General features: G+C 43.3%; 1 protein-coding gene across 7 annotated transcripts in view; it reads left to right on the forward strand.

The window, feature by feature from the left end:
* PHACTR3 (phosphatase and actin regulator 3) overlaps positions 1-24711 on the forward strand; it is a 165607-nt gene that overhangs the window by 115230 nt on the left and 25666 nt on the right. For 5 of the 7 annotated variants that reach the window (XM_019548213.1, XM_019548212.1, XM_019548208.1 and 2 more), the window contains 3 exons: positions 1121-1385; positions 3229-3476; positions 10743-10896. In XM_019548213.1, coding sequence (XP_019403758.1) covers positions 1121-1385; positions 3229-3476; positions 10743-10896 — 667 coding nt within the window. The remainder of the gene's footprint in view (positions 1-1120; positions 1386-3228; positions 3477-10742; positions 10897-24711) is intronic. The other 2 variants (XM_019548214.1, XM_019548209.1) reach the window with 1 other exon arrangement.

Genomic DNA, 24711 nt, shown 5'->3' on the forward strand with positions numbered 1-24711 from the left:
GAATAGGCTTTCACACAACCAAACCAAACTGATTTATGGTACCAAAGTGCAAAGGTCCTGCCTCTGATGTAAAAAGAAAGTGTTGAAAGCAAGTACAGAAACAGAGTAGGGTAAGACAGTGGGAAGCGAAAGAGAAATGAAGAAAAAAATGAAACAGCATCTTTTTTTACAAGTAAGGGTGTTTACTCTTGCATCCTCCTACAAGTCTTACGGAGAGAAGGTGATATTATTAGAGGTTCAGCCTTAGCAGTATCAGGTGTGGGTTGTACTGGGGTGACCGATCTTACTGTTCTCATGGAAGCGATGAGAAGAATGACAAAGACTGAAGAGGAGCCAGGTCTGAAAAAAGGAAGAATACTCTAAATTTCAATCTGGAGATCTATAGGCTCTGGCTTGAAAGCTGAGATTTCCAAAGCTGCCTAAGGCACTTGGATATCAAAGTCCCATTACAATTAATCCAGATGCCCAGATGCTTTGAAAATCTCAGCCTTAGATATAAAAAGAATCAGTTAAACATTTCCCCACTCCTCTTTTCCTTTCCACGGTATTCAGGACCACTACCTTTCTTTGCTGACATCTGTTTAGATTTCATCAACTCTAACAGGTTTTGTTGACCTGAGTAATAGCTTCCTATTGTAAAAGCTCTGGTGTTTCCCTAAGTGAGATGAGAGTTAGGAATCCATAAGGAAGTGGCAAGAGCAGAGAATGCATCAGATCCTGATTTTGCTCCAAATGAAGACAAGAACGCATAAGGTTTAAGTCAAGTCTTCTGCTGAGTTAGAGTGTACCTGTATATGCAGTTAGAGTTTAGCAGAGATGTGGGTGAGGGGTGTAGGAATCTAAAATAGATTGATGGGATTGAGAAGGAAGAAAGAGATGACTGTGTTGGGAGGAAGTAGGGAGAAGGGTGAAGAAGAAAAGATCCATTTTTCCAGGCCAACCCTCTGCAGTACTGGCCCTTCTATTTCAGATCTAGATGGCAATCTCAACGCAGTCTCATGTCTCTGCTATAACCCTCACTATTCAATACATAGAGTAAATTTCAACTTAGGCTCTGTGTGTAATAACAAAGGCCTGGCATCACCTCTAATTTATTTTTTTATTTTTATTTTTTTGGCAGCAGAAAGTGAAATAGATGACCCAGTTGTGAAATCCCCTCCTTCCACTATCCTGAAGAATTATGTCATCGTTGGTTCCTCCCAAATCTCAGGACAAGCTGCCCTCTTCCATCCTTCTGGCCAGAAAGGCTCTGATTCCCTTATCAGAGGACAGCACCCAACGCCAACTGGCTCCCCTCACCTTGCTGCCGTCCACCTGCCTTTACCTCCCAGCAGAGTCATTGAGGAACTCCACAGGGCTCTGGCCACTAAACATCGGCAGGATAGGTAAATATAGTGCGCTGTGTACCGGGGAACAAGATCCTTGAAAATAGAATATTTTTCTAATAAAAATTCCCTTCTTGCTGTTAAACATTTCATTCATTCAAGTTGACTGAATCCGCTCAGTTTTGTCCTTGCATTATTTGTTGCTGCTGCTAATCCAGGCAACAATCTCTAGTTAAAATGAAAGGTTCTGTTATTACTTTATAATAACTGAACTTGATAATACTGCAACAGGGAAACAGGGGATCAGATAGGTGAACTTGTTTGATAAAACACAGTCCACAGTAAAAAGTATCTTGTCCCTGAATCAGGATATCAGATGGAATAACATAGGCTAGTCCTGAGAAAAGAACTACATCCTTGCAGACCACACATCACTTTAGGCTGGTTCGTCAGGAACAGAGATCAGAGGCCAGGTGTTCAAAACTGCATGTGCACAAAATGCACAGCTAATCTGCACACAAAACTGTCCAGGCTCTCGCATGCAAATCAAGCAATTTCTCCATCAGGTAGACTGTTCTGATAATCAGGGATACAATTACCCAAATAGCCAATTTAATCAAATAACTATGCCTGAAAATTAGGAATCCAGTTTCTTGGACACATTTATTGAAAATTAGACCCCAGCAACTTCTCTGAGGTTGCCTGTGACCTTTGGAGCTGTACACAATGGTTAGAATTTCAGAAGATGGAGACAGGATGTGAATCTCTCTGCCCTGACTCAAGAATGCCTACTTCACCTAAGAAAATGAGTTATTTCAATACTGCATATCATATTTACACGTGACTAGAGAAAATTACCTGTTTCTCAATATTGAAACTGTTAAATATGAGCTACTTTATATCAGTTGACCACCATCTCTCACCTCCGTAATACCTTTCTGCCTCCAGCCTCCTACCTTCTGAACTTTTCCTGACTGTAGCTAGGCTGCTAATATATAGCTCCTCTGAATTATTCTTCAGCTGTGTTTTCCCTACTATTGCTTGTGTCCCAACTGTCTGTTGATGTTATCACTGTTAGCATCTACCAAAGAGATCATTTGCTCCCCAATATAGACTTGTATCTAGGTGCATGAGAAGGGAGAAGCAGCAAGCAGGAAGTCCTGAGTTCCAGTACTACCTCTGCCAGAGGTTCATTGTGTGACCTCAGGCAAGACACTTAACATCCCAGATGCCTCAGTTCAGTCATTTGCAAAATTAATATAAAAATAATCTGTGAAAATGGAAGAGTGCTTTACCAGCATTAAGCAGTAGTATTTTAGTATGGGTTTTTTTTGGCCATATGTAAGTGTATACGAAATCTTACTTTCCAATAGGAAGGGTGGAATAGGAGTATTTTAGGTACTTCATCTATTTTTCATTATAAACCTTCTACTGCAGCAGTAGAGAAGAACAAAGATATAGTTTTGGATTTAAGTTGGTAACATTTCTCAATACTACAACAGGCTTTGTCACAGGGAATAGATTAATACAATACCCCTCCAGGCCCTGTTAAATCTTTATCAGAATAATGAAATAGCAGAACAGTGGTGTTTCATGCCATGCATGTTTTACATTAGAAGCACGTGCCATGTTCTTTGAAAAAGGTCAGCATGTTACAGCATGCAGCGCTGTATCAAAGAAATGCATTAGTTATCACCCTTCTGTACCTTGTTCTTATGACAGAGACTGAGAAGTGGAACAGTGTTAGCCATTCTCATCACAATCCTGGAAATCCAGTTGCACAATGTCCCTTGCATGTTTCACTGCAGAGGACATGCTGCTTGTGCTCATATAATACTAGGTTTCTATTGTGACATTGAAACGATCTTGTCTGAAAACATGGTTGTGTACCTTCTATCCACAGCTTTCATGGAAGGGAGAGCAAAGGGTCTCCAAAAAAGAGGGTGGATGTCCGTCCATCCAGAACATCTAGCATTGAGTGCAGCAAAGAAAAGGAGAATTCACTGAGCCACGGCAACGATCCAGAGAACAAGCGGAACTCAGTTAAAGAGTCGGATGAGAACAAAGAAAACATGATCATGAACTCGGAACTCAAGGACGACTCTGTATTTTATCAGGATGAAGAGGTTTTGAATGACTCCATTATTTCTGGTAGGGAAACTAAATTTGTTATTTTAATAAAAAACATTACCATGATCTACAGGAGTGGCCACATACTTAGGCACGTGGTAGTGGTCTGGATTTCTCTGTTGTTACCTCATTTTTGCACAGATTCTGTTTCTAACTGAAGACAGCATATTGGGATGTCATTTAGAGATATACATATAATTTTAATCCATGTCACCCTTTCAGTTTTGCATGAATTGCTTTGTATCATCTCACCTGCCTGGCAGAGCTTGCATACATGATATCTCATTGTCAGAGCATTATCTGGTGCATACGTGCCAGTTTTGAAAGGACCCTTCTGGAGACAGCACCCCAGGATAGGAGGGTATGTGGCAAAAAGTGACAGAGCCAGCTTGGAGGGACATGCATCCATAATACAAGGTCTTAAAAACAAAGCCACCTGTCCTTTAACCACCTTTATTGGTTAAACTTTAACAACTCAGTGAATTTATTCCAACCTACCTGCCTAATGGAGTCTGAATTACTTTGCTACAGTTCTGGTATGTTGGACCATATAAAGTTTTTGACACTAATGCACAAAAAAAAGTCCTCTTGGGAAGTTTTGGGTGAGGTTACCCATTTCATCTAGAATTTACGAAGTTTATTTTCCAGGCCAGAATTCCTAGGGTTCTCTGATATGGAAGGATTCAAATTTCAATCAAGTTTTCATATATTGTCTCATGAGGACATAGATGGTTAGTTGGATGCCTAATTGACTATTTTTTCAAATGCCCAGTTTTTAGAACTGATTGATAATGCAATAATTACATTGCCAATTGTCACTTAGTTATGGGTGAAATCTTTCAAACGTGTGTGTGTGTGTGCATGCGCGTGTATACACATATGTGCATCCAACTTTTTGAAATGCTGATTCCTAATAAATATTTCCCCAGTTCCATTGGATGACATGCCACAGGCTCATAGATCATAGTATGAGGAAGATTTTCCTGTCTTTCCATTCTTCATAATTACACCTCTTTCTTTCATTCTTTAGCAGTCAAATACATGATGGAATCAAAACCAAAAAGGTTTGTCAGGCTCATCTCTGTAACAGGTTAGCTTGAATTCAAGTGTCTCCAAACACTAGGGGTACTTGTACATGTGATGGGGGTTTAGGCCTTGCCACCTAAAATGAAATGGTGGACCCTGAACCTGGGGAAGGCCCCGGTCCTTCCCTCCATGATTGGGCCACCAGGGCAGGTTGCTAGAGGGCTGTGTGCTGCCCCAGCTCAGAGGCAGCACCCAGTCCGATCCAACCGTTTCCCGAGCCCACCTGCTGGAAGTCCACCGAGTGCTGCTCTCTGAGCAGGCTCAAGAAACAGTTGGATTGGGCTGGGTACTGCCACGAAGCTGGGGCAGCACCTGGCCCACTAGCAGCCTGCCCAGGCAGCCTCAGGGGGCACTGCCACTGTGGAGGGAAGGACCAGGGCCCCCCACAGCTAAGGGGCCGTTTGGACCACTGGGAGCTTGGGCCCCAGCCACAGGAGAGGTGGCAGGCTCTGCCAAAAAAAGGATTGGGCCCCTCACAACAAGGGGCCTGGTCCTTTTTTTCCTGCAGAGCCGGACTGCCTTCCCTGCAGCTAGGGGCCAAGCCAACAGGTACATCATTGCAGTTTGCAATGTTGCAAAATAAACTATATCCAGATGCAGTTTAGTTTGCAACAGTGCAAACTCATCAGAAACCCTGCACATTGGTGCACATGTAACGTGTGATGCTGTTAAGCCACATAAATGACATTTTCGTCACATGTATGTTGTGGCGACCATCACACGTACAAGCGCCTTAGGATGCTTTTCAAATTGTTGTAAGATCCAAACTTTGGCCTCTGATTTAGATGTACTTAAAATGCCTGGAGATCATCAGTCTGCAAACAGAGTTATAGCTAGGATGCCTGTCCTTTTTATTACAGAGTATGCATTACAAAACAGGCATGCACAAAATCACATAATTATATTCACTGAGCACAAATCTTGCTGTGTTTTGTGCGAGCACACATCTAAGTTCTAGTCATTGATTTTGAAGGAAGGTCGTGTGGTAGTTTCAACAGAATGGTTCATTCAACTACAGAAGTGGCATGTGAACCTCTAATCTCACATCACGACCCCTAATGGGAAGGCAACTCTGCAATCATGAGTTTATACCAGATCTGAATGAGACATTTATTGTTCCGAACACTGGGTGGCACTGTCTGCACTTGCATTAGCTGAAATCCACTTACATTTCAAAAGTATTTGCAAAATATACAGTAACTGCAAAGGTAAGAACAGAGTAATATCCTGAGGAATTCTGGTTTCCTCCTGGTTTAAGAAGTCTGAGTTGACTGGTAGATCAAAAAGAATCTATCTAACCATCTACCTGTATCCACATGCATCTAATCACCTCATCATCTTAGAATCACAGTACTGGAAAGGACCTCACAGGATGCATCTCCTCTGTGAGGTACAGCAGGGTTGTTATGCCCATTTTTCTGGATTAAGAACTGAGGCACAGAGAGGCTAAGTGCTTTGTTCAAGGTTGCACAGGATTCTGTGTAGCAGGTTAGGGAACTGTACTTAAATTGCTGCAATCTCATATTAAAACCCTAACCAACAAACCATTCTTTCTTTGATATGGGGACTGGAAAGAACCACCACAAATGTCATCAGATTGGCAAGTTTAAAAGATATAAGCAAAAGTCACTGATGCCTAGTGGGAAGATGTGCCAATGTCCTTTGTTACGTGATGGCAGAAGAGTCAAGTGACTCCAGAGATACAAGGGAGATAAAATGAGAGGATCAAAGATTAATTGAAGCCTTTAACTAGAACAAACTTCACCCTTGCACTGTGGTGATTCAAATAACATAGGACCTAGACACACATCACAGTTGTCAACTAGTATTGTAACTAGCTTGGTAAACTCCTGTCCCTTCCTTAGTACTATTAGGGCTCATGATGGAGTTTCAGGGTAGGGGATTGTATAATTTAAAAACTGAGAGGAGGGTAGGTTTGGAAAAGAACAAGTCACTTGGAGAAATTGCTCACTGGGTGCATCTCTACATACAATTAACGGGCCCAATTTTTTTTCACAAAACAACTGCACTCCCACATGCGTGAGAATGTGTCTGTCAGAAGCAAATTTGATCCTGATGGGAACAGTTCATTCCTGGACTGCTCCTGCCCTGCTCTGCCCCCCTGCAGCAGCCAGGAGGAGCTTTAGCTTCCTATGGGTGCTAACCCTAGCACTAGCAAGGGCATGGGGGCTGGTCCCTGTCTCCACATAGCTAGGGTGCAGCAGGCCTGGCTGCCCTGACAGCTCTTCCAACCATGTGACTGAGATGCAGCAGTCCCGCCTGTGGAACACCTCTTGCAGCCATGTGGGAAACAGTCCTAATCCCCATGTGGTAGGCAGATAACTGCTCCCCCTGCACCAGGGCTTAGCCAGGTAGCAGCAGGCCCCCTGCTGTTTGGCCTGACTGGGAGCAAATTGCTCCAGGTCAGCATCTACATGTGCACTACTTCACAGTAGCTAATGTGCTGTTAATCTAGTACCTGCATTTCCTGGTACTAGCAAACAGTTAATTTGCTGCGCAGTAAGTCCCATGTGTAGACAGGGATACTTTACTGCACATTAGATTAGTCTAATGTGTAGTAAAGTGTCTCATGTTTATGTGCCCAATGAGGAAGTGGGGCAGGATCAGATTTTGCAATTTCTAGGCATGTCTACATGTTCATCCATGTGTCATAATTATGGTGCATTAATTAATTAATGTGCCATAATTGGCACTGCTGAGCATTAGCACCAGTGCATACTTTTTAAGTGCTGCCAATGTGCAGTAACCTGGTTCTACTGTGCGTTAACACGTTTTTTTCATGCTGTGGTAATGTGCAGTAGAATGAGTCTACTGCACCATTAACATCTCATGTAGATGTGCCCACTGAAATACACTCTAGATTCTGCTGGAACTGGGCTTCCTGAAGTGACGGTGCCCTACATGGGAACTGCAGGTGTTAGCAAATGTTTCATGGATCCAATCTAGCTGTCTCACCTGGAGTAAAGACTACTGCTTAGTGAGTTAGACTGACTTGATCCTCAGTGACTGAATTTGGGATGCTCAGATGAAATGATTACATCATTTTTTTTATGCCAGTGTAATGCAAATTAAAATAGTGGCGGGATGACACAAACCCATAAACTAGGGTGGCTTCATCCAATCCAGAGGAGAATTACTTCTGAATTACACATACTGTCCCAGGTAGATACTGTAAGGCTTAGTAATGTTTGCAAAACCCTTTCAAAGACTCAGATGGAAGATTCTAGGGAAGAGTAGAGTATCAGTACAACTTGCTTGCAGGGAGTTTCCAGACTTCAACGAGAATTTTGGGTTGACTATACCTCCATAAAGTTCTAATTTTAGAGCACTGTCATTGTCTTGAATTCACTGAATGATCTTTGGCAAAAATCTTTTCTGCCTCAGATTCCCCAGTCTGTAACCTGGTGATAATACTATTAGCTTCTCTGTATAAAGTGAACTGAAATCAACAGGTAACTGGGTGCATCTACACAAGATGCTTACTGCACAGTAGCCTAATACAACTGTATAGTAGTGTGATGGTCAAAAACTGTGCGAATATGCTACTGCACAGTGTTATTAGGCTACTGCACAGTAAGCATCAGAAAAACCCATGTGTTGGTGCTACTGTGCAGTAGTGCAAGTTACTGTGCATTGTAATAGTACTCGATTAACCAAATATTAAACTTAATGCACAGTAACTAGGACATATTAATGAATGTGTAGATGTGCCCACTGAATAATAGCATAATCCTACAGATCACCTTTAAAGATAAAGCTGACATGAAATGGTAACAGAGTCTCCAAGTCATGCCAACCTTCAAAGTGTCCCTATGAAAGACAGACATAATCTTATCTCAAATGAAAAATAAAATCCAGATTCAGTTTTCTTCAGAAATTAGATGGCTTTTTCTAAAAAAGCCTAAATGTTAATATAAATACATGGGAGCAATAGAGTCTCTTATTATTCCTATGGTGTATTATAAATTCATTGACAAGAACAAGTGGATATACTGATTTAGTTGGATTTCCTGTGTAGAGAGCTAGCAACCCACCTCCTGGGGTTTCTCTTCCTCTCAGACCTCCTCTTGCACTGATCTCTTGGGGTAGGACACTAACTATGCAGGCAAGGCATACGGGTGTGATGTATAACTGCCATGTGCTAAGGTTTACTCGTGCTATTGCTTAGTAGAGAAAGACTTTCAGAAAAGGCAAGCTCTACTAAAAGCACTGAACAGACTGACACATTTTGGGAGTAACTGCTTTTCTTCTAGTAACCTAGCCCCAAGGAAATCTGGTCTTGCCCTGCTGTGAATTTCATTCTACGTTTTGTTTCATCTGTTTAAAAAAAAAACCCCAAACCTCCAAAGAACAAACCAAGCCAACTACAAACAAACAAACCAAACAAAGAATGCAGAGAAAATCAGGGGGTTTCCAGCCCACAAACTATTTAAAGTAGAGGCTTCTTACTCATGTTATAAGACAGTTTAATAAGCCAGGGGGGCACCTTTTTTCCCTGCTAAACTCATTGAAGTTTGTGGAATTATACCAAGGATGACTATGAGCCCAAAGTTTCACAGGGTTTCTATGTTAAGTATGAAAGTTTTGTCTCAAGTATTACTGAAGGACAGCACCAAATGGGATGGCAGTCAGTACAGTGACGTCAATAGTCAAACTCTCATAATCCTCAGTGGGAGCAGTTAGAACAACACTTAGTATTTATGAAAATCTTACCCCCAAATTCCTCTGCTCTTTACAGAATGGTGCAGGAGGTGCCTGCAAAAAAGTTTCCCCAAATACCTTCCCAGCTGCATTTTAAAACCCCGCTTTGAAGGGAGCATTTAGGGGCAAGATGAGTGTTCATTCTGCAAGGTTTATTCATTCCTTGGCTTCTTTGCCCAGGCTGCTGACAGGGGTACCAGTGCAATTTTTATGCATCACAGAGCTGGTTCTATCATGTCAGGAGGTCACCCCTCAGTCCCTGTCAGGCAAGCTAGATTTGAGTTGGTGGTGGCAACCTTCGATCCTCCTGGATAGTGGTGTATGCATGAGCGCCACCCAGACCGTCAATGCATATGCCTGGGCAGGATTTTTTTGGAGGAGTGGAGGCTGCCCAGACCTTCCATCCTCCCTTTAGGCCACTGAGACAGACTCTGAAGACCAGACTGAGTCCAGGTGTTTGATGCCTCCATGGCTATAGTTAAATAAGTGTCTGGGAATTGAACCCAGGTCTCCTGCATGGTAGATGGAGTCTACCACTGAATCACAGAGGACTCCAGATTTGAGTTGGTAACCCTGAGGGAAAGCATCTGTATCCCAGTTACTCCTGTTTCTCTGAGCTTTCTAGTCCTTCTACAGATGAAGCATTAACTGCTCTCAGCAGCATAAGGATGGGGAGGCAGAGTGGTGATGTGTGGCACATGAGCCCTGCCTAAGGGGGAGGAAGGGGAGGAAAGAAGATGCCAGAAGGGATGGGGATCTACCTCACCCTCCTGTCCCTTCCTCTGCCTGTGCTTTCCTGCTCCAGCTCCTGAAGCAAGCTGTGGTGGCATAGGAGCATGTGGCAGTGAGCACAGGACACTTGGAGAACTGTAGTTCTGTAGAGTGGCAGCAGAGATCACAGCTGCTCCGTGGAGATGTTGCTGCCAAGACCTGGAGGTTTTTTGCCTGCTTGACATGGGCATCTGTGGCTGAAAAAAAAAGTGGTGATATCTCCCCTCAGCAGCAGGGAACTTCAACAGCTGCTCCAGTGCTCTGCTCACTGCCAGGGACTCTGGAGCCAAAAGGTACAGCAGGGCGAAAGGGGAAGGAGGACTGCAAGGGAAACAGTTCTAGCCAGTTCCACCTCTGACTGCTCCAGGTTGCAGGCTTTGTTGTGGGACATGAGGAGCCCCATGGAACTGATGAGGGGCGTAAGCCTTTGACGCTCGATGAATGCTTGGAAGCTCATCTCAACAGAAGTACATTTCAACACACTGCCCTAATCTGTAGCGGATGAAATGGAAAAACAATTCTGCCGTATTTCCAAATGGACCATTGTTCGCTGCTCTCGTCAGTCAACTCAGGCCTAACTCTGACCACAGACATATACACGGCTGCAGTCAAACCTTGGAGGTGGATCCTCCAGGGTTTTTCACTTCTGATCTGTGGAAGACTCCAAACTGCCCCTTTGACATGTTTGTATTTCAATGCTTGTCCCAGGTACCTTGCCAAGAAAATGCAAGAAAGAGCTGCTGGCAGTCAAGCTACGAAACAGGCCGAGCAAGCAGGAGCTGGAGGACAGGAATATTTTCCCAAGGCGGACAGATGAGGAGCGACAGGAGATCCGGCAGCAAATTGAAATGAAACTCTCAAAGTAAGTCCCTTTGACAGAGAGGAGAGGCAGATCTTAGAGTAAAATCTCTTCTATGCCTTGTCTTGCAGGACACGTATACTCCCCCAAGCCCATTTCCCATGGCAAATCATGCATGCAAAGGGCACCAGCAGCAGCAGATTTGAGCCTTAGCTTCAGGGCCTTCCTGGGCTTTTGATCTCTGAGTTCACATATTCTGTACCTTACACCAGTCACTCCAAAGACTTGTTAACTTCTCCCTGAGTCAGGATCTCCCTGCCTAAGAGAAAATTCCACTCATAGAGTTAGATTCTGCCCTTGCATGTCTGCCTGCAATACTTACTGAAGTCACTGGGATTTTTACCTCTTTCCAAGTGGGGCATGCACTTCGTAAGAACTGATATAGCCACCAAACTTTGCAGCCTTGTCTATACTGATGCTTGTCCTCATCTGGAGCCACCAGCATAGCTGCAAACCCCATTCCAGATAGAGAGAGCTGCACCATGCCCTGCCAGGGCTAAACTCAGTGTCTAGCAAGGATGTGAATCTACAGGGCTTTCATCATCTGGGTTTATAGATGGGCAGCTACCCAGATGGCTGAAATCTGGGATAAGTGCAAATGTGAGACCCTGTTTTCTTTAGGTAACTGGCTTAGCAAAAACACTTCATTGGGCCAAGAGAGCAACATGGTGTAAGGGAAATCACTGCTCTAGCTATGTTGCCTGAATTTTCCAGAAACAGCTAGCTTCAAATTGCCATGCTTTTTAAAACCGCTAAATATGGATAATCTGCAAACACGAATATTTTAGTTGAGACAAAGTGGATTGTTAAATAATCCGTGCTGCTCCCTCCCACGCTGAATAGCAAGCATTGTCTGACTGCCAAAGAGGTTGGAAGCAAATTGAGAGTTTAACAGAAGTTCATTTTATTAAATATTAATTGTCTGAATCTGCTTTGAAGGAATAATTTGCCATGATCCAGGCCAGAGCAAAGCCAGCTCTCTTTGCTTGTGCATTTAATTTACTTTTGTTTTAGGGGGCTGGAATTGAGATGCAGGTTAATGGAACACAGTACAATTCCTAATGGATAGGAGCCTACATCACAGTGCATATCATTCAAACCCCTTCTTGTGAAGCTTCCATGTGGGGTCCTGAGCTAATGAAAGGGCAGATGCATTTTAGGCAGGTAAATACCTAAGGTGCAACTTGGATGAGATGCTGGTCTTAATGTTAGTTCCTTGTGAAAAGTTACCATGGGATCTTTAACAGGAGGTGAGAAGCCCTAATTTAGTTACCCAAAACACAGAAAAGCATCTTTGCAAAGCCAAGCCATTGTCAAGTGTTTGATAATGAATCAACAACCCTTTTCTCTGCTGAAGCACCTCTTGGCTCCTTGGAGGTTTCTCCATCTAACTTTTGGCTCTATCTGACCTGACTTAACTTGTGAGAGCTGTTAGACTCACAGCACAAAGTGGTAGAGCTATGGCTATGGGCCATTTTCCTCTCTGTTTAGGTTGCTTTATAGTGGAAAAGGAAAATTATGCTTAAGAGACATGCTTGAAATCCGAGTCAGCAGAAAGAATTAAGACCTAAGTTACTATGTCTGTAAGAGAAGGATGGTCTATAAGAGAAGGAGCACAATAGCTAGTCATGACTGGAAGCTGCAGAAGGCAAGGCTTAGAGTCATAGAAAGGTGGGGCTGGAAGGGGCCTCAGGAGGTCACATTTAGTCCAACCCCCTGCTCAAAGCAGGACCAGCCCCAACTAGCCAGGTCTTAAACGCCTCCAAGGATGGAGATTCCACAACCACAATAACATCTCCACAACTATCCTCTAGTTATTAATTTGGCAGATAATACCTACGGATAGCTAAAAGCCATTTTCATTCACTGTGACAGAAGACATGCTTTCAGTTACCTCCTCCATCTTCCCAGAACTCAGCAGGTTGAGTGCATCTCATGGAACAGAAGGTGCAGAGATAGCTAGAATAGCCCACAATGCAAAACAGATTGGAACCAATCCCCCACATCATCTCTGAGCACAAATGAGCATTGGCACAGTGTGGCTCTTTTCTCCTCCACTTGGGTAGAGTATGATCATGCAAACAAACTCAATTGACAGATACATCCTGGGAAAATATTGGCTTGATAAAAAGCAAGCACATGTTAAAGAAATACAGAAATTAGCACCAGGCAAAGCAGTGTCCTAGAGAGATGCTTAGGGAGATGCTGTTTGAATTTATGACTAGAGCTTTCAAGAGAGGAAAAAAAAGAAGCCTGACTTCCCCAGAGAACTCATGTCAGCTTTTACACCAAATTCAGCGCTTGCTTTCTTTGACAGGGCTCTGTAAATCTAGGTGTGGATACTTATATAGTGCAACACCAGATTGATATTTTCCAAGTTCCTTAAATCCATTAGTCTCAATGATGGCTTTATGCTTAAATCCCAGATAGGCTCTGCAAATACCAAGCATGATGAGTGAAGTGTATAATGGTATAACTTACTACTAAGTGCTCAGATTTAAAAATGATCCAAGGAGCTTTGGATCTAGCAGCTAATTTTGATGGAAATTACTATTCTCTGTAAGATTTCACCACTATCTTTGTGGATGCTAGTACATTGCAGTGACTACTTCATTGGTAGCATTGTGAGAAAAATGTTTAGTAGAGACCTCAAGCCCCAGTCCATGCTCTGATTCCACGTTTGTCTGATAACAAACTAAGAGCTTACCATAGCCCTGCAAGGTGAGTGGTGACTCCTTGCTTGATAGCCATCTGTAATTCCCATGGAGACTTGTCAGTGGACAGGCAGCTGTGTCCCAGATCCAATCCACACAGCTGTCTCTGAAGAGTATGTAGGACTCCACAGATATCTACCAAAATGCCTCCATGACGTCGGTAAACAACTAATTTTACAAGAAGTGAAGTTCTGTATCCTAAAAAGGAGAGATGCATTTCTTTAAAAAAAGAGCCTAAAATACTGACATTAGAGTTGGTCAAAAAAGGCAAAACTTAAGAACAAATGAACACATTTTTATATCAAACAAATATATAGTGAGGGAGTTGACTATGCTGATGAATGCTCAGGCAGTGAGAGCTACAGCATCTCTTTTCCTTACTTTCCTCATTAAACACTCCATGTTGAATCTGGGGGTCAAAATCTGCCTTTTATACTGGTGTAAGCCCACTGACTTCCACTGGTATAAAAATCAATAGGTTGTCATTGAGAAGTGAAGACAGGGTATGCTTGCTTTAAGAGATGTGCATTGTCGTTTCTACCTCTCTGCTTCTAGTCAAATATGTCAGCCACCTGTTGTCATGGAAACATATCTCCCCCCTGCTATCATGTCTCTGAGATGTCAGTATTCCAATTTCCCCTAGATTTCCTCTTTCAGTAGGACTCTCTCCCACTAATGCATCCATTTCCAATACCCCAGGCCAGATGTACCCTGGTAACATCCTATTCTGTGTTAGACAACTGAAGTTCTGATGCTCCAAGCTCTTGATAGTCCCCATTTCCCTTTATTATGTTTTCTGAGTACAGATAATGTGTCCACAGTGCAACTCAATGAATTGAGCTATTTGTGTCAAAAGGTAAGAAGACATTTGCAAGTCACGCAAATAACTGCTTTCTGTATTATGGACTTTGTTTCTTCTGCAAGGGAAAGCTGGAACTTGGAGGAGTAAAACAGGCATTAGAATGAGGAGCAATGCAGAAAAGGTTGTTTAATTAGATTTGGAACAACAATAAGAATGATTATTTCAAAAGTTAATATTTGAATACCTTGGTGACGCTTACTTGCACAGTATGCCTTATATTGCTACAGCCCAAGACACTCCATTATTACTTAATGTTTCCATGAAAACACGAGTTCCTAGAACAGATTATAATTTTGCAATTTTCACATCATCTTCTGTTTCACTCTCTCGGGCACAAATAGACACGATTCACTAAGCAATATTCAGGAGAGAGATGTAGAGATAGGAACTCCAATAAGCGATACATGCACTATTAGGATTTGGACAGGAGAGACAAGTGCCCGGACAGTCCTGTGTATCAGCATCTCCGCGCTTCAAAACAGCAGCGGAGTGCTTTATGTAAAGCTTGTTGAATGAGATTTAGATAAAGCACCCCTGCCACCTTTTAAGTGCAGGACACTGATCCAGGAGATGCTGGAGTGCAGTAATTACTATGTTCCAGCAGACTTGATTAATCAGCTTTTGGGGGTTTTTTTTACAAAATTACAGCATGTAATTACAGTGCGCTGGAGTAGCTCCCTGCTCGTATATAGGCGTCCATAAGCTCTGAAGGCAGGATCTTTACACATAAATGGTTCTGTAGTTTCAGGTCCTGGAAACATATCTCAGAGTGGGGTTTCACAGAATATTGCTTACTTCTCATCCAGGGGTGAGAGTGCTAATGTAACAGATTGCATCCCTGAGGCACAGACTGGTTTGTATCACTGAATCACGTAGGGTGGAACAATATTTATGGCACTGCAATATTCCAAAATTGCCAAGCAAGGAACAACTAGTAATTTAAAGGCGTGAGCTGCTACAGTGCAGTTCAACGCAATCACAGACATGCAGAGAGATTTATACAGCGCTATTGTCATGCAGCTTTGGAAGTAAATCACAGTGCAAATCAGGCTTGGAGTGGATGCTTCATCTAACCTCACCCTGTACTCTCCGAGTGGCTCGGGTGCAGCAGTGGAGCTGGGCAAGAGGAAACGTTCTCATGTGTCCCAAACAAATTATGCTTATGTGCAAAACAAAAGCTGTGACTGCTTTTCAGAAACTGCATGCACCAGTGGTTTCTTCTTGTGAGTGCCTCACCCTAACACTGCCCAGCACAAAGTCATTGGCCCTGCACGATGAACTCTTTGTGAAACATGATCTCTCTCATCCCTGTCAGGTTTTTACAGCTCTATTCTATTCAGTTCTAATAGGTTTTCTCTGTCGCCTGGGAGGAATTAATTAATATCACAAAATAATTGTGAGATCCCATGGCATTGGACAGAACCTCCCCACTACCAGCTGGCTATTCTATTTCCAGTAAAGTTACATCCATCTGGGATGCAAAGTGGTGGGGACTCCACCATCAGCACTCCTGCTTCTCTCTGTGGGAGATATCAATTGTACTAATCTGACAGGTGCGGTCCTGAGAGGGTTGCAGTCTCTGGGGCTCAGGAAAAGTTTTTTTTGGGGGGTCTGAACTAGCAAGGCCCTGCTGGAGGACAGCTCTGAAATACATGCTTACAGTTAGAAATCTACTCCGAACGTTTCCCTGGAGATGCTTCCCCAAATTGGATCTTCTGTGTAGAGCAGCCCAGGCTCAGCTTGATATTAATGAGCATTTTGATGAAACTCCAGTCAGGTTCGAGAGTGTGATCCTGACAAAAGCATTTGGATGGGTGGCTCCCCCGCCTACACAGGCTCCATACCATCAAGCTGGCATTTCAACCCAGCTGGGAACATTTAAACCTAGCTCCACTGCAGAGATGGAGAGGGCAGAATAGGCACAAGTAGGAAGAACTGCTGCTGTGGCTAATTAACTCTGTGTAGCAGGACAAACAGTGTCTTTATTTGGTATAAGTCATCTTCAGGTAAATGTGTCGCCGTTACTAAAAATGATCAGGCGAAGCAGCGTGGGTGTTTGTGCATGTCCCTGCCTGTGTGATCACGTGGCAGGAGCTATATATAGAGCTGGAGACTGAAGGGGCTCGTGTGGAGTCAAGAGTCTCTCTGTCTTGCCGTTTAGCACTGAATCAGAGATCGTGGGTGAGGGGGCACCGACTCTCACAGATACAATATTTATTGCTGTGGCTATATTTATTGCATGAGGTTTTGCTCATGTGCAGTATTTTATTAATGGTGCCTGGAGTGCTTTTTGGAGGCTGGTGCTTGATAAAAAGCCTTTATCATTATTGTTGTTTTCTTTTTCCTTTTTTATGGTGAGAGATTCAGCCTGACAGGCATCAGGGTCCAGGAAAGCAAACAAAGGCCGAGATTTTCAAAGCTCCCCTGAAGGATTTGGAAGTCTGGCTCCCATAAATTTTAATGTTTTGTTCTTCACTCTCCTTTGCATCCTCTGCTGGGGGGTGGGGGTGGGGTGCAGAATCCCTCTCAAGAAGAAAGCAGTAAAAGATGCATGTCTGATTCCTCAGGGGACGGACCCATTCTCCCACCTCACTGCATTATCTCACCAGAACAGAGGGGGAATGGCATTAGAAATCTGCACTTTGGCCACTGTTGCAATTCTGGATGAATGAAAGTCTCTCTCTGTGAGGACTGTGTCCATTCTGTAACTCTGCAAACCTTTCACTCCCTTACCATTTGTATTTGCTGTAGTAAAAGATGTGACTAGACATAGTTTGAAAGCATTTTAACAGAGGACCCAAAAAAAAAAAATGTGCACATAAATCCATTCATCCTGGAAACAGATACACAGCAATTTGGGGGCATCATCATTCAATTAGCTACTTTGAAAACACATCCCCTTGTGCTATAATTCATGAAACCCAGTCGCTATCAGGAGCATCAGTTTTCACAAGTAATCAGGTTTACCCTCAAACATAAGATACACCTATAATGAAAATATGTACATGTCTGGGAGAGTACAAAAAAGGTGCTCACAAACTGGGGCAATGATTCCAAATCCATGATTAATTGAGCCCAAAGTGCAGTTAGCCCTTGTCAGTGTGGGGTGGAGGCATTTTAATTAAAGCACACAGAACATCTTATGCATCAGCATCCCCGTGCTTCAAAATGGTGGTGGCAGGGTTCAAATTACACTGGCTCTTGGGGAGTCAGGGTTGAGGGTGGCAGCAGTGGCAAGAAGCTGTAAGGCAGTCTGGGTGCAGGCTCTGAACGGCTGCAGCAAGAAGTACCCAGCAGTGATAAGGGAGGGGGGCTGCTTTTCCCATGTACTAAACAGCAGTTTCTGCCTAGCTGTCATGGGGCTCTTGTCTCTTATGCGGGGGGCTCATACCCCCCTGTAACTCAAATCCTGAGTGGCAGGGGTGCTTTATCTACAGCTTGTTCAATAAAGCCTTAGATAAAGCACCCCCACCACCATTTTGAAGCATGGGGATACCAATACATGAGCACAGGAGGCTGTCGGAGCATGGTAATTACCGTGCTCCATTATTTGAGCACATTGGAGCAGCCTCCCTCTATGTGTATAGGCACCTCCCAAGACTAAAAACAGCCCATACCATGATGTGTGTAAATTGTACTGTTTTCTACTTGTATGTGCAGTTAACAGGTCAGTCATGCCTTCTGTTTGTGGTTTTACTCAAACCTGATGAAGCTACAATGTGATCCTACACAGAAGAGGATTAAATCCAGTGTACCTTGCTGTTCTGTAGTAGGGTCTGCCAGTCTTCAGAGCAGTCTGCCTATTCAGAGGAAGAGTGCTCCCAAGAGGCAGATCCTACTCCTCGTAATGTCTTCTAACTAGACTAGACTATATTCTTTCAGTGCAAATCATCCTTTAGCAGATAACAATCCCCTGCAGCATCGAGTATTCAGTGGTCCCTCTAGTTATAGGTAATCTGCAAGTAGCATTTCTTGCATGCCTCTCTAATGAACTGTGCTTCACACATAATTAATTAATTTTAAAAACACACTTGCAGGTCTAGGTGAGAGAGGGAATTTCTTTACCTCTGTGCTAATGATGCAGTTTCTGGCTGAGACATTAGCCTCAACTCAAATTCTTCCTAAAGGCACCAGTCTACAGAAGGTTGCAGCCATTTTAACGCATGGGAAGTGAGGCTAGCTTTCCCTTGTGAATGCCATCTTGCTACAAGTTGAGAGCAAGTTGCCAGTGCCTTTCTTTAGGATGTGCCTGCAGCTATAAAGGCTTAGAGAAATAGGTGCAGCATGTACCTGTGGTACTAAAACATAAGGTTTCCTCACAAGAAAATGTCATTGGAGGGTGAAACAGCCCGCCTTATAAAAATGGGATGGGGATGCAGGAGACTAGAGGGTTTTTCAAGTGGGGAAATGCAGTCTGATGTGCAGCAGCATTCCCCTGCACTGGCTCCAGCACCTGGCATTCACAGTCACCTTTGTTTTCCCGGTAGGTGTAGCCCAGCTGGGGGTTGGGAGTCATATAGGTACACAGAAAGGGAAGGGAAGATGCAATAGGATGTATTCACGTATAAAGGAACATCCAGAAGGCTCCTTGGGTGACAAGGAGCCCACTGCTATAATGGGTCTTTCTGGCCTTAGGTAAAATGGTGTCCCAGGCAAATTTTTATTTCCCTCCAGCTCAAGTCAGCAGTGCTGCTGCAGGCAGAAGCAGGCAGGCAGGGGCATGGGGCACAATTTAGCAGGGAGGTAAAGTGGCATGATATGCCTGGCAGGCACCTCTGCTGCTGTGCAGAAGCAAGGAGAGTGGACTAGAGCAGGCACCACCCCAGGTGGTGACCTGGCTCCTCCTGAGCAGAGGCTAGAGGTGGGGGCAGGCTGGGCTGGGCTGGGCACTGCTCCTCCTGCCTGCAGTGGGGGAAGAGCATGGCTCTGAGCACTGGCTGCTTACACATGTGTATGCATGAGTGTGTGTGTTTGGTGCTCCCTGACCACATTGCCCTAGACAGTTGCCCATGGTGCCCACCTGTAAGGCCACCTGTGTTGAGCAGGATTGCAAAGGTATCATTTAAAACAATGGAGCAGAGCTCAGAACACCATAAATGATTGCAGTGGAGGCTTACACATATAAAGAAAATAGCTAATCCAAACCTCATTGGATAGAGAAGAATTACTAGAGGGAAAAGGTGTTTTTTGGGGTTTTTTTTGCCACATTACCTGCTTCTAGCAGTTGGTGTATTTAGGGAATACTTCAACGGACCTGAGCCTAATTCCTGGTGAAATCAATGGGCATTAAACACCTAAAGCTCTTTGAGGCTCTGGGCCTTAGACTTTGTTTTGTTGTAAGGCTGTCTGTCACTTTAAACATGAAGAAAACTAGTAGAATTTTGTAGTAGTATCCAGTGAAACAGGTCAGAGTATTTCATGTCTTTAGAGCAGCTTTGGAGACACAGCACAAGTAATTACTGCAAGAAAAAAATTAATTTGCGAAGCCTAATTGATAAGAAATGGAGTACACTGAACTGGTTATTACAAGTGGTCTAGTCGTGATCTTAAAATGCTGATTTGAACAAATTGCTGCAGCATTTCCAAGTTATACACAACTGCAACAGGCCAGATTTTAGACCTTTACACCCTATCATGAGAAGTCACTGCCACACACAATCCCCCTGAAGTCTCTAGAGCAATTTGAGAGAGTCACTGCTCAACAGTTTCACACCCATGGCCGATTTACTAACACAACCAGGCTTTTTTCAGAGCTTTTCTGTTATGCCAGTTTAATTGCCACCGGTTTTAAAATCAATATAATTAAATTGGGCAGACCTCTGGGTAAACATTCTTAATTTGATGGGCAAAAGATCAATTTAAGCAATATTGATATAAGCCTGGGTTACATTGGCTCAAGTGTATCCAATTTCAGGGCACCAATTGAACTAAGTCAATTTAAAACCACGTGCTTCTGTGTGTGTGTGTGCACTAGCAATTGCTGAGAAATAATTAAGCTATATGAGTTTGTTTTACTTATTAGATTTGTACTGTGGTCCTTAGGTGGGAGAAAGGGAAGAAAATGGAGCCATCAACCTTGCTTACTGAGCTGTTTTCTTGCCATGTACAAATATAACATCACATGGCATGGCAGAAGGGCAGGGCACCAGTGCAGGAGTGTCTTATGAATGAGTTATAAGGCTTTGCCCCATTCAACAGCATCACTTACATCTTTACCTGCAGAATTTGGCGTTTCCTTGGTGGTCACCCTGCCACCAAGGTGATCTCATCGTGCAAGATCCCATGGGATCACAGACAAATGCTGTTTAACTTCCAACCACCGAAAAGTCAGTTCCTCCCATCTCCTCCTCCCTTGGCTTAGATCACAACCCTGGCCAGGAATCTCATTCAGGTTTGGAGACAGGATTTTGATTCCCCTCAGGAATCAGAAACCTGGGCTTAAAGCAGCAAAACTGGGTCAATCCAAAAAACACAGTTTCTACCAAATTGAAATTATCTAAGGGAGGCTGGGGAATAAAAGATGAAGAGAACAAATATTTTGGCAGGGAAACGGAGAGAAAGACGGGTCGGATGATATGAGAGGGTGATTGCCATTAGTAGAACAATATTTAATAAATATTTGTTTGGCTTGCAAATTACGTAATGCAGTTCTTGCTAAATCTGCTTTATTTTACTACCTTTGCCAAGCTATCAAGTTGTAATGGGTATAATCATGGCTTCTTTCCCCCCCTTCAAAGAAGCTTAACACAGGCTATACCACGTGTCCTCGTTCTACATAGATTCATTCTTTTGTATTACTATGAAATCGCCTTACTGCTCAGTGGCTGTTGACCTGTCTTTATATTCAAAAGACCATATCCCAGAAGAGTGATTGGTTTTTGCCTTTGCATGCTGTTTGTCAAAAAATGACACCCCTCTGGCCCCCTCCCCCCCATATATAAATATACTGTGACAGATTTGACCAGTGAAATTGAAAAAGAGAAGTAATTCTGGAATATAGTTGGGATGCACCTGTTTTAAACAGCAGCTGGGTGGGTTAGTGTAACTCATGCCATGTAAAAATAAGTCTGTAATGGTTTAATTTTAAGAAGGACAGTTATAGTCAGAATATACTGTGGAACTGCAGAGAGAGGAGAAAGAGACACAGGGTTGGAAGCACTCAGTGCAAAAATCCAAGCTTTCTGGGTGATTGTATCCAGGCAACCAGAAAATATAACCACTTGAAGAATTAGCATGCTGGTGGAACCCAAGCCTTAAACTCCATCAAATGAGGTTCATCCAGTCGAGCTGGATTGATACTATGTGAAGAGGTGGTATTTGCCTTGAGTCCTTAACCAGAAAGAAGACAGTATGGCAAGATGCAAACTGCAAAAGGAAAACTGTTTTTTTTTTAGTTTTAGACCTAGTATCAAAGCCATACTCTGATACTGCTCACAGATCATCAGCTATTCTAGCTTGCTTAGTATGGTTTTATCAGTTAAAAATAATCTATTTAGAATTTCATACTTGATCAGTTTTATAGAAAAAACTGAACACAAATTTCAGTGTGCTGTATCCAAATGACAAGTCTGTGCTTGTATTGCAAAAATAAAGCTAATGTGAGAAGAGTCTGTTTGCAACTGCCTGACAGTGGACTGGTTATACTACAGCACTATTATTATTATTACAGATCTCTATCACAAAAAATTACCTCCATCCTTCCAAATGTTATCTATTACAGAAGAGGGCAGTTATTCTCTTTCCAAAGAAAACTTAAAAGTACTGTTATTGCTGGGGAAAAAGACCGTGTGTGTGTGTGTGTGTGTGTGTGACAGATTTAGTGGGAAAACAAAGATTTTGGCAGCTTCTTTACAACATAAAGCAGAACATGATGGAGACTGAGATAGTTGGACGCAATTAGGAAGTTTAGTGCATGCTCAAGGTCAGAACTAGAGCTTGACTTCTAAGTCCTATTCCCAGATTAACAGTGACACACTTGCTTATCTGCTCCTACTTCTACTCATGTCCCTGGGATGTGTGATGACTCAATCCCCTAACCCTAATGGAGCAGGCTGTGGAGGGCAGTTGGTATACTGTGGTGAGACAGATGCATTAGGAGAGACATGATCAAGGGAGAATAATGGCTGTAAGGTTAGGTCAACTCTTTCTTACTTCATTCTGGGAATTTAGGGGAAGGAGTGTATGTCCCTGCAGACATGTCTGCTCCTGAGCTCCATTTGAGCATTGGTCCATACAGCACTTGCCTAGGTGACAAGATTCTTTGTGAGCAGCATCCTCCTCAAATGTTTGGGCAATAGCTGGTCACAGCCTGATTGATTATGTTTGTTAAAGGTCCCCCCTTTATTGAGTGGACACTAGTGCAGCACTGGGGTTTGTTCTCACTTATCAGTGACTCACAGAACAAGAACCCTAACACAGGACCATATTATACAGGCTGCCTCTTGCAGCAGCAGGTCATGGAAAGAGAGACTTATACAGAAAGGACCTATTCCTGCTTTCTCTAGTTTTGGTGAAAAACTGCTTCAGGTACCTTTCACTGCTCTCCTTACATCCCCGCTGACTTTTCTCCTTTGTATTCCAGCAGTGGTCTTGAATACTGATAGGAAGACTCCATTCAGCCAGGCAGTCCTGTCACAGGACGTTTCTTTGTGTACCAAAGAGTTGTGGCCAGATCCTCAATTAAGGTAGTCTGACTTCAGCAGAACTGTCAGTTTACACCAGCTGAGGATACGGCCCCTGACCTTTTCTGGGAACTGGCTGGACCGGAGTGCGTTCAGGTCCATTTAAGGTTTCCAAGCACAATAGATATTTTTCAACACAGGTACATCTGTATTTGTAATGCCGTAGATGCTGAAAAGGAGAGGCCTTCTTGGTGATGTTGATCTTCAAGCCAGTCCACAGTGGATATGTCAGTTATTCAAAGTGGCACAAAGGTTGGCCAGAGGGGTAGTTAAATTTTTTGATGAAAATTTGATGAATCCAACCTGAGCGCGGATGTGTTACTTTTGAAGTTCAGCTGAACTTGACTGTGCTGTTCCCAAGGTCAGGTCTGACCTGTAACAAAATGTGTTTTACTGCTTGGCAGACTGCACTTCAAATAATAGCAAAGGCAGCTTAAATGATGCACTTCCACAAATGAACCCAAGACAAATGTACAAACAGGTTTGTATGAAAGTCTCTAGCCTTGAAAAAATAAGCAGGTGTGGCTCTCAGCGGCATGACTGTCGATCCAGAGCATCTCTAATGAAATCAATGGCCTGGATTCTTAATTATACTAATGTACCTTGACACTGTACTGGGTTTGAAAATGGCTTCAACGGAGGCTTACCCTTACTTTAAAGCTACTCTGAAGTAATACAAAATGGGTCTTAGTCTGAATTAGAAGGAGTCCAATTACTCAGTACTAGCTATTACTTTTTGGGTGTGTATACACATTGCCCCATGTTCCAAAAAAGGCCTTTTTGAAGTACTAAAGCATGCCACAATAACAGCCTGTACTGTGCCGTATGCATGGCGCACAGTAATTTTTAGAGGCTACTTCGCTGTAGCGGTGTATTATAAACAGGGGAGCACCCTGATACAGTGAAGTAGCAGCTGGCCATGAGTAGAAACCCATGGGTGCTACATTAATGTAGCACATCACTACAGTGACATAGCACCACGTGTAGACGTGCCCACTGAGGCAGGTAACGTGCTCAGGTAGAATACTGGCTAAGACTGCAGTAATTGGGGTAGTATTCCTGGCTCCAGTTGCCCTGCTGGGTGTCCAGAAGCAAATCACTTCACTGCTCTGTCTCAACTTCCCCACAAAGAAAATAGGGATAGGTAAAAACTTGCTTTGTGAAGTGCTCTGAGATCTCCTGCCGATTGTGCTATGCAAGATGGATCTCAAGGTTCTCCTCAACCAGCCTGAGCCCTGTGAGCCACCCTTCCCTGTTTGTAGCCCATCTGGCTCTGCACCAAAGTGTTTATATTGTGTTTCTTATTTATCAAGCAGGGCACTAATGTATGCCCAGTTCTCCGGTACAGCCCTTCTAGAAGTTAGTCTGTGTATTACTTGTCTCTCTTTTTTGGACCAGCCTTTACTTACGGGCAGCAGAGAAGAGAGGTGCGAAAGGACCATTAGACATGAACAAGGGGTTGTGGAATTGACTGTAGCAGACACTTGGAGATTGCAACCTGAAGCGTGCAGCATAGATGCAAGTTTACAAGGTAGCATTCTCTGAGGGGACGCATGGCTGA

This window comes from Crocodylus porosus, unplaced genomic scaffold, assembly GCF_001723895.1.
Source record: "Crocodylus porosus isolate Cpor-Errol unplaced genomic scaffold, CroPor_comp1, whole genome shotgun sequence".
Taxonomy (NCBI): domain Eukaryota; kingdom Metazoa; phylum Chordata; order Crocodylia; family Crocodylidae; genus Crocodylus; species Crocodylus porosus.